The sequence below is a fragment of the Mus caroli genome, chromosome 17, assembly GCF_900094665.2.
Source record: "Mus caroli chromosome 17, CAROLI_EIJ_v1.1, whole genome shotgun sequence".
NCBI lineage: Eukaryota > Metazoa > Chordata > Mammalia > Rodentia > Muridae > Mus > Mus caroli.
The window spans coordinates 22,618,175-22,629,034 of NC_034586.1; the positions used below are offsets into that span (position 1 = coordinate 22,618,175).

The 10,860-nt window shown below is 39.9% G+C and overlaps 1 protein-coding gene across 2 annotated transcripts in view; it reads left to right on the forward strand.

The window, feature by feature from the left end:
- Crebrf (CREB3 regulatory factor) overlaps positions 1–8,425 on the forward strand; it is a 59,155-nt gene extending 50,730 nt beyond the window's left edge. The window contains exon 9 of one of the 2 annotated variants that reach the window (XM_021185961.2): positions 3,076–4,159. In XM_021185961.2, the coding sequence (XP_021041620.1) occupies positions 3,076–3,191 (116 nt within the window). In that variant the 3' untranslated portion in view covers positions 3,192–4,159. Of the gene's footprint in view, positions 1–3,075 lie in introns of both variants that reach the window. The other variant, XM_029471005.1, reaches the window with a different exon arrangement.
- The last annotated feature ends 2,435 nt before the right edge of the window (positions 8,426–10,860 follow it).

The following is a 10,860-nucleotide window of genomic DNA, read 5'->3' on the forward strand; positions in this document are numbered from 1 at the left end:
ATGTGGACTGTTAGTGTTGACATCACGCAGGTCTTCATGTGGACTGTTAGTGTTGACATCACGCAGGTCTTCATGTGGACTGTTAGTGTTGACATAACGCAGGTCTTCATGTGGACTGTTTGTTAGTGTTGACATCATGCAGGTCTTGCAGATCTGGGTACCTTATTCCCACCTTGAAAATTAGGGATGTAGAAGACTCCAGATCTCATGGAGATTCCTTTTCACTTGTTCATGTGCCATGGGCTGACTATTTTTAGAAATGGTTTTTCACCAAGTGTAATGCTTCATAATTCTAGTACTTGGGAGGAGACTAAGACAGGAAAAGCCCAATTTTGAGCTAAATAAACCTTCATAGGGAGACCTCTTTTCAAAGAGAGAAGCGAAAGAGTTGATGGAGGTGTTCCCCAGGGCTGGGGGCGGGGCTCCTAACTCCTGAGCCAAAGTGATCCTCTTACTTAGCCTTCTGGGCCACTGAGACTGTAGACACACGCACCACTGAGCTCAGTTTTCCAGTGGTAGAATTTTTGTGGAATTTATTTTGTTGTTTTAGGGACAGGATCTTGCTATGTGCCCATGGAGGGTTTGGATTTGAGGTGGATGTCTTGCCTGTCTACTTGTTGTTTTATGTGGAGAAATAAAAGTGAGTCTCTGCTACTACACATGTGGCGACACGCTCCTAGACATCACAGTTACCTGAGTCAGGTCGCGACCGTCCTGGCCAATACAGACAAACACTCATCCTAAAATGAATGCCTGACTGCTATCATTCCAGAGTCTCTGTCAGGTTAAAAGCATTGGGATTTCTTTGTATTACTGGTTTGCTAGAACATTTGGAGCAGCTGTTGGTGTGCTCATGCATTCGTGGTGTGTGTGTGTGTGTTTTGTGCTATTCTTTATTCTTGGATCAATTACTTACAGATTGTTGTATGCATTTTTCCTGGAGAGATATGAACTAACATGTTGATTCTAGATGAACACCAACAACAGAGCAAAGCAATGCTTTCTCACAAGTCCACCTGGGTGAACCAGTAAATTTATCTGGCCTAGAGTAAGGAGTTGCTTGCAGGAACATGGGTTAGCTCTAGACAGCTGTTACTTCACAGTCCCAGCCTATCATGGTGTTGCCCTCCTAGCACTCGAATCATAGAGGCAGAGGTTGTTCAAGGTCATCCTGAGCTATAGTGAGAGTCTAAGGCAACCTATGCTACATAAGACCTTGTCTCAAAAAAAAAAAAAGAAAAGAAAAGTGACATAAAATTCCCCCAGAGATAAGAAGTTCTTTGCTTTTGCTAATCTTTTTTTTGTTTTGTTTTGTTTTGTTTTGGTTGTTTTTGTTTTTCGAGACAGGGTTTCTCTGTGTAGCCCTGACTGTCCTGGAACTCACTCTGTAGACCAGGCTGGCCTCAAACTCACAGGTGCTGGGATTAAATGTGTGCACCACTACTCCAGCAAGTATGTTGTCTTAACCACAGTACCAGAATGATATCTAGACCTATGAGTACTGATGTGATCTCCAGTGTGGAGCCCAAGCTTACAAACTCCTGCTGCCTGCTCAGTTATGCCTGCCTGCCTGCCTGCCTGCCCCCTCTCTCCTTCTGTGTGTGGTTGTCTGTTCTATTTGAGAGTGATTTTGTTGGATTTAATTACATCTCTTTTGTCCCTATTATTTCTCAGCCTTTTTTTTTTTAAATGAAAATTCTAAGTAATTGATTTTCTGAGTGTCCTAACATTTGGATTTACCTGTTTCTTCATGGAAAGTGGAGTGATTTTTGTGTCTTGAGTGTGCAGGTACACACATATGCACAGTGTACATGTATATATTGTGGGGGCCTGTGTGAAGGCCAGATGTCAACCTCAGAAGTCATCCACCCATGTTTTTTGAGTAAGGTTTTAGGCTAAGCTGGATGGTCAGCAAGCCCCAGGGATCTTCCCGTCTCCAACTCTGCAGCTCTGGGATACACACACACATAACCACACCCAATCTAACTTTTCACATGCTTGTCATCTAACTCAGGATTGAGCCCAAATAGAGTTAGGTTTATTGGCAAGACTAGATCTCTCCTGTTGGGTTAGCCAGTAGTGTGCTGTGAGTTTGTTGTGTTAGTGATCATCCTGAGCTTGAATGAATAGTTAAGGTAGCATTGATAGCTTTAATTTGTTATACGTCTTTTATCAGTAATGAATGTTCTCATTTCCACTCTCTTTTCTTTTTCTTATGTGTTACCGTCTCCCCATTTCACCCTCAGACAAGCTCTCACTATGTAGCCCAGGCTAACCTTGAACTCAAGATCTTCCTGCCTTAGCCACTCTAGTGCTGAGATTACTTGTGCTATCCTGCCTAGTTTCATTTTTCTTAACACTTAAAAAAATTCTTATACCTGTAACATTCTTATACTTGTGCTATTTAAGTACTAACATTATCCTGGCCATCCCAAAGGAAGTCAGCATACTTGGGCTGTTCGTAATTTCTCTCCCTCTTTCATTCCATCTTTTTTTTTTTTTTCTTTTTTCTTTTTTTGGTTTTTCAAGACAGGGTTTCTCTGTGTAGCCCTGGCTGTCCTGGAACTCACTTTGTAGACCAGGATGGCCTCTGCCTCCCAAGTGCTGGGATTAAAGGCGTGAGCCACCACCACCTGGCTATTCCATCTTTTCTTACTCACTTTTATTTAAAATAAAAGGGAACTTAACATTGTATACAGTAATTTTAAAAATTGTCATGTGTATCTTTTGTGCTTACAGTTGTAGTTGTGTGTATGTAAATACTACAGAGCACAGTGAAGTCCAAACAGATGATAGACACAGGCAGCAAACTTACAGGCTTAGGAAACAGCCTGCCAGTGGACCTCAGGTTTCTTTGGGAATTGTTATTTGTCATCTACCACGTTAAAGTGCCTCATGACTCTTGATGTGGGTCTCCTTGGGAATGAAGTCTGCCATAGGATGGTTTTCTGGGCTGCAGTAGCAAGTAGTGGTGGAGCCCTTGTTTTGGGGCCAATATCAGCTTTCAGACTTTTTCCCTTTCCTTTATGCCTTCTCCATATTTGTGTCTTAAAGTGTGCCTTTTATTCTCTTCAGGTCTCCCAGTCGCTGGGCAAACCTCAGAATTTGTTAATCAAGTGTTAGGGAAGACTGCTGAAGGAAACCCCACTGGAGGCCTTGTAGGACTAAGGATACCAGCATCAAAAGTGTAATCAGCCTCATTGGACCACTGGTCAGAAATGTCTGTTTTTGTCATGTTATCCATTGTAAATTTTCATTCTGTTTTGCATGTCAATTAGCATTATGTAAACATTTATAATTAGGTTACATTGTTTTAAAAACAATACCGTAAGTGAAGCATGATCCAAAATACTTGATTATTGCATTTTCAGAGCATAAACCAGTGACCCTGCTGCTGGCATGAGAAAGAAGCTCACACATTAAGTAAATGTGAGGTACAGATTGTAAACATTTGTTGAAGCAGAACGTTTTGGATGAGTGAATATATTAGTATAATGCTAAGTGTTAGGTGGGTTTATGCTCTGAACCACACAAAAATACCGAGGAAGCATTTTTTTTTTCAAAGTCCATTTAGATTGTTTTTAGAATGACTGCTTTTTGTTCTAATTTTTTACAGCCATTAATCTCACATGTACATGGTGCACCCAGCACTCACGTGTGTACCATGTTTAGATGTTTTTCAGAACTCAATATGATATATAAATACATATATATATATATATATATATACATATATATATATATTTAATTGTCTGTGCAAGTAAGAAAAAAGCATATTCTTTGTGCCTTGTATTTTGGGGAAACTCTAAAACTGGTAATATTTTGTATGATGAAAATCCTAATGAGGAAAACCAAGATATATAGATGAGAAAATAATGGGGTTTAAATGTCTTTTTGTTCCAACTCTTTTTCAGATTTTTTTGAATGTATATAGGACTATGTCGAAATGTAGATATATGCCACAGAGTCTGTGTATTGTATAAAAAAACAAAACAAAAACAAAAACAAACAAAAAAAGATGGCTCTAGAAAACTCCTATTTCGGTACTTGACCGGAAGAAAATACTTGCACATTATTGCGATTGTTTTATTTTTTCTACCAAAGACAAATGCAACTGGTATGGCAGACTGCCAGTCTAAGTAAAGTTTTGCACAGCTTACATGATACTGTATGAATGTATGAAACAAAGAGAAACAATTAAAAGGTCAGGGTTAGGGATCTTACTCAACTGTGAACTTTATTTCTGTTTGGGTCCAATTATCTACAGAAGGAGCATCCATACATCCAAATATTATTTTGCTGTCCTCTAGTTTGCTTCCATAGTAGATAAGTTGGTGGCCACTTAGGTGTCTTTTATTTCTGCAGTTATTGTAGGAAATTTTAATATATTTCATATTAGTAAGCTATTGATAAAATAGTTTTTGACTTTGAAAATTAAAGTTTATTTAGCTTATTGTAGTATACTTCCACCAAACAACCAAAATACAGATTATTTTTATCGTATTATGTATATATATATGTAAAGAGATAAAAAAAGCTAAAAATATCTAATACTTTAGTTGCCACTTTTCCAATTTAATCTTATTGTGCATGTAATATTTTCAAAGATCAACACAAGCTTAAAACAAATTTATAAATTTTTATATTTTTGTACAGGTATTTTCTTCAAACTTCCATGTGACTTATCTTGTGTGGTTTCTAGACTTGAGAAACATGAACACGTTTAGTTTTAGGTGCTCTTCTTTGCTTTAGTAGTCAGTTGTAATTGTGCTCAAGCTTTGCCTCTTGATGAGAGATTCCTATGTCCCCACAGGTCCTTCCATCCTGTCTTTCTTGACTGTTTTATCTCAGATCTTGTGTTTGGAACTATGAAAACTGGTGGCTTCAAAAGTAAAAACAAACATATCTAGAAGAAAAGCCTGAAATGTCAGACGTAGTTGCTGTCTCTCCACCACCTTTTGATAGAACTAAGATAGTTGTCCTCGGTCTGCACAGGAGTTCCTTTCCTTTTTCTTTCTCCTCCCCTTTTGTAAGCTGTAGCACATGAAGGTTCGATTAGAAAACACAGTTAACAATCCAAAAATGTGTCTGACTTGCCTCTTTGACATCATGAATCATAAGAAACCAAGACTTGTCTTGACACGTTAGCTGAAACTGTGACAAAGTTCCTGTGTGTTTGGTGGAAATGTACCTCTTAGTTCATCCATCCTAACAGATAATAAGCTCACATGTCATGGTTAGCAGAATTAAAGTTTTACTTTTTAGGTGGGAAAAAGCAAACCATAGGTTCACAAATGGAAGTGTATGAAGTCTCGAAAGTGTTCCAGAATATGGCAGTTTTTCAGTCAAGTGACTGCCACTTCATGATGGTGAAGTTTATAAAATTGCCCCTTTCTAGCTACCCTGTTTTAGGAATTCTGGTTTTTTGATACCCTTTCTTGTCTGCAAACCAGAATTTGAGTTTTTGGTCTTGCATTTCAAAAACCTTTGAATCTGTTTAGTAGATTCCATACCTGTGCATTTCAGTGTTTATATGTACTCCTTAAGTTAAATAGTTGAAAGCCTTTTAAATAGTTGAGCTTTTTAATGTTGACACTTTATTTTGTACCTATTTATATATGTATGTATATCTTAGGAAAGCACTTTGTTATAAAATTGCATTTTATATGATTCCTGCCATTTGCTGCTAAACTTGGGCTGGTCAGAACGCTGCAGCGATACTTGATCTAAATAAAAACCTGGCAGTAAAATGTAGAGTGCAAGTTAAATCCTCTTGCTGTTTAAGATGACATAGGCAAGCTGTGCAGCTTTACATTTTAACCAGGGGACTCTGTGGCATTTAAAACCGTCTAGAAATGGTTGTACTTTTAATGCCAGTAATGAACTGCTTCCTCTATTGTCTTTAAAATATCCTACACCTAGTGTATCACAGACGGACGGTTCTCACGAGTGTGTAAAAACCCAGCAGTTTTATATGTTGTATTTTTAAAAATCATGGCATGTATTTTTGGGTGGAAACCATTAGAGTGAGAGCTGTCTAGAGGTTTTCTGTGTTCATACATGGTATACAGAGAGCTCATGAAGTCCAGAGCCTTCCCTTAAGTGAAGGAAGGCATTGTGAATTCTCCTCAGATCAACCCACCGTTCCAAAGGCAACCATAAACTGACTACAGTACTACTACAGTAAAAAATAACAAGGAACCTTCTGCTTCCTGGCTCCAGATACACTGGATTCTTTCTTTAGTCTGTGCCCACATGAGAGCATGCTGCCGGGCTGCTCCTATTAACGTTGCGTGTGAGCTTTGCAATCAGTGTGGTTGCTTGCTGTGCTGTACCATGTATGGGTCCTTATCTTTTCCATGTCCTTCATGCGAGAGTTGGGTGTGGCTTAATCTTGTGCCTTACTTGTACACTTAAGTGATACATCTTCATTCCTTCCCATTCCCAAACCTTAACTCTGTTCTTTTTGTAAGAGAATCACAACTATTCCAGAAGCATCATGGAGGGTTTCAGATGGGCGTCGTTTCATAGCTCCCTCTCTTTGTAGTTGTTTTATACTTGTATGAGAGAACAGTTTTGAATGATCTTCGAGTAATCTTGTTACATCCCTTCTCTCTGGCTTTTGTGAGGTTGTCCTGCGTCTCTCTGATGCTTGGCTTCATTCACACCTTAGCAAGAGCCTGCACTACAGACAGATGTATGTGCTCACTTCATCTGCTTGACAGTGATTATTTTGTTTTCCAGAAGTTTTTAGGAGAAGAGTACCCATTTTGTTTGTTTTTTACAACAGATGACAAGTCTCTTTAAAAGAAACTGAAGTACAGTACTTTTGAAATACAATGCTATTGGTATGAAGTTCTCTTTTATATATAATATTCATACAATTATCTGATGTTTGCCTTCATTAATAAAGCTGTTAGTTTATTCACCAAAATGTCAAGAATGGATGTGCTTTTCTTTATTCCATATATTTAAACAATATTTTAGCTGCTAAGATTTAGTTAACTTCCTAAGAAATGAATTCAAGTTGCCTTCAGCAAGAATTAACAAAACTCATGTCCCCTTTCTTTATATAGTCTTCCTAAACTTCTGTTCAACTACTTTCTGGTTAATTATGTGACAGAATGTTAGCATCTCTCTAAATCTTGAAACTTGAATTTTGAGAATGCATTGATTTCAGTGTTAATGGAAAAGGTCTCAGCTATGTTTCTAGTGGAGTCTTTTGTGGAATACCATTTCCCATGGAACTGCGACCACTTGCACAACTTTGCACAGAACTGCAGTCTTGTTCTTCCCTGGATCGTGACAAATGAGTCCCACGCAGTGCCGTAATACTTGTGGATTCTACCGTGATTTTTGTCATCTTAAATAAGGGCATTATGAGAAAATTACTCCATGTCTTTCTTTTTTTTTTTTAATATTTCAAACACAGTGGGATGAAACAACGTCAGAAGTAGGGATGGTGGTTTCGTTTTAAGGAATAAGCATATTGGAGGAATGTGATGAAAACGTACTACTGAGAGTTCCACACTTCCACAGCAAGTGGGATTATGTGTTGAAGCATAATCCCCATGCTTAGTAAACTGACTGAAATAGAAATCACACCTAGGAACTGCACGATGCCAAATTGCCATTTGGTTTTGAAGAGACTTTTGGAGGTGGCAATAAGGTGATGAAATCTTACAGCTACTTCCAAATAGTATTGTGGAACTGAAGACTTGGTGGCTAGTAAAGAGCACCCAGGTCTGTGTCTCAGCGTGCCAAGTGTGACCTGGGCTTGCCTCTTTAGTCACAGTGTGACACCGAGTGTAGTTACTCAGTTCCAGGTGCCAGAAGCGGGACTGATTCTGTGTCTTGCCCTTTATCCTTTGGGGTTTTTTGTTTGTTTGTTTGTTTTCAGAACTAAATAACAAAACTGTATGTGTACTGTATTTGCTTCTCCACATGTTTTGCGACACTGTACTCCCACTGCCTGCTATTGTCTTCTTGCCCTAGAGTCTGTCCTGTGGTGTAGCATTTGTGGTTAACAATGACTCCGGAGCTGCCAACACGGAAGGCAAGAGTACAAAGCATTTGCTCCTGTGGTTTGGCAGCCTCTCCGAATAGTTGCCCTTAGGACCCGCTCTGTGATACGATCATAAGTACTCCGTAGTTCTGTTTATTCCCTGCCCCCAGCTGGAGCTGTGACTCTTTATTGGATTCAGTCTTGTCTTTTGTCTAGAAAGAATTGTTATCTCGTTCACGCATGAGTTGTTTAAAAATTACTCAACGTTGGTTAATAGCCGTGCAGTTTTCCTTTTAGGAGGCGGCCATGCACAGGTTACGTTTTCTGTCACCCTCTAACTGTCAGCACTGTAGTTAGACACAGAATCATTAGTGTATGCAGCACCCTTTGTAATTTACAATAAAAAATATGAAAAGAAAAGGTTTGGAATTGTTTGCCTCATATTTTGTCTTTTCTCCTTTCCATTGCCTGCATGCGACACAGTAGCCATCCATTCCTCAAGACAGCCTTTTCAAAGACTATTCCAGTCTCACGGAGCACAGGGAGCCGACTCTTGCTGCCTCTCTTTGGGGCATGTTCAGAGAGCTAAGGTTTATTGACACCCTAAGCTGGCTTTTAATTTATTTCAGTGAGATTTAGCTATACAGAAATTATTTGATAGAAACATTTGCTTTTCTGTAAACAATAGTTTATACTTAATATGTCCTTTGATAACTTGGACAAAACCATCTTTAGGCTAGGGGAGCTGTGAGCCTAAGCTGGTGGAACCTGCCTGGGTGAAGGTGGCATAGGAGTAAATGTTGTTCAGCAACAAGCACTTGTTGAGAACCTCCTCTGTCAGGATGGATGTGTAGATGCTGTGTTACAGAAGGATGGAAGAGAGCTCCACAAAATTAGTCCACCAAAGAGGTTGCCGTGTGGCCAGAAAACACAAGCAAAGCTGAAATTATAACATCCTGTGGGGATGGTAAAGAAGCTACTGAGGACTGGGGAGATGGCAAGTTTTTTAGAGCGCCAGGTGAGCATGAGGACCTGAGTCCCGTCCCCGACACGCAAGTGAACAGCAAGGTCTGATGTGGACACTTGGTAGATACCCGGGGCCCACAGGCCAATGTGGAAGCCAAGACCTGTACCCAAAACAAGACAGTACCTGAGGGATGACACCTGAAGCTGACCTCTGGCCTATACACAGACACATAAGACTTGAACTTGTTTACAACCCCCACCCCCCAATTTGAGTGATACTGAGGCCGTAAAAAAGCAAAGTAAATGTACTTTCCTGTGGGTGGGCTCTCCTTCAGGACTTAAGTTTGAAGACCACTCTTTACAAGGGCTCTTCTCAAAGTGTTGGGTACTCTTAGGAGCTAGGTGAACTAGGTATTCCATGATCTCATCAATGAGATACATCAACTAGTAAGTTCCTGAGTTCCTTTGTTCTTTTTTGGGGGGTGGGGGATCTGGTTCTCTGTGTAACAGTTCTGGCTGTCCATCCTTCAATTTGCTTTGTTGACCAAGATGGCCTCAGACTCACAGAGATCTGCCTGCCTCTGCCTCCCAAGTGCTGGGATTAAAGGCATGTACCACCATACATTTTAACTGGTGAATTCTTAAGCAACAGTGCAATGAAGAATTTGAAAGAAAAATACTGAGAAGTTCTGTGTCCTAATTCAGCTGAAAGATTTAGAATTAGAAGGTAGTAGACGTCCTTATGTATGGAGGTGGCACCCCTAAACCTTGCTAGTTGTCTTAATAAGAGCCTCAGCTACTATCAGGCCCAGTGAAGGTGGTGGCCTTGTCCCTTCTACAGAAGAGTCTGACAGCACTCAGATGATAGGACAAGCCCTATATCCAGCCAAGGATAATACAGTTCAGTTCACACTCCAATCTGCCTGAGGCATTCTGAGGACAATTCATACTTACCTCAGGTTTGCCAGGCCAGTATTTGAAAGAATGCCCATGCAGGGGAAAGCAAGCTGTTTAAAATGTGAAAGTCAAAGATCCAAAGCTAGTCAGTGTAGAGGAGTCAAAGACAGATACTGGACAAAAGGAGCAAGATGGGATTCAGGACTGGGTGCAGAGGGTATGTGACTGCTCCTTCAAGACAGCCTCGAGCTTAGGGTTGTCTTACTGGAACAAAATGGCTTGGAAAGAAGAGATATGGGGAGCTCCTTGCTTTGACTGCTGCAGACACAGCTGATTGCATAGAAATTCCCCCAAGAAGGATGATAGGCTAGGATCCAAACACATGAAAATAATTTGTCCAGGGCTGACTGGGGGTTTTCTCCAGTGTCTTAAGTGGGGAGCTTTACCCAGAACATTGCAGTGATTTGAATGGCAACCTAGTTCTTTTAAAAGTTTTTCATCTTAAAATAGTGCTTGGACTAAAGAACAGAAAATGTACTAAATTGAAAAAAAAGTGTACTATGGAGAATACAGAAGAAACTTGAATGAAAACACACACTGGATTCCAGAGCAGGACCTGTCAACAACTTAGGAGTTACTGGTACTGAGTCTCATTGAGAATGTGACTCCCATCTTAACAAAACAAACCAAGGATATAGTAAAGTAGTGAGAGAAAAATAGGTGTGAAATATGTTGTAGTTGGAAGAGGATAAATCAAGTATTCAGTCCTCTATCATACAGAAGTCTCTGTAGAGAAACATTTAGAGCATGAGTAGACGGGCAAGTAGATTAGAGTTTGAAAGTAGTCTGAAATATACAAAAAAACAGGATGGTCAATGTGGCATCCAGAACCAAAGTGAAACAAACGGGGGGCCCTTTAGTGTTGGAGCCCCTGAGTAACCTAGAAAATGTGAAGTTGGTTCTGCATCTCAACTGTGAACCACATATATTTC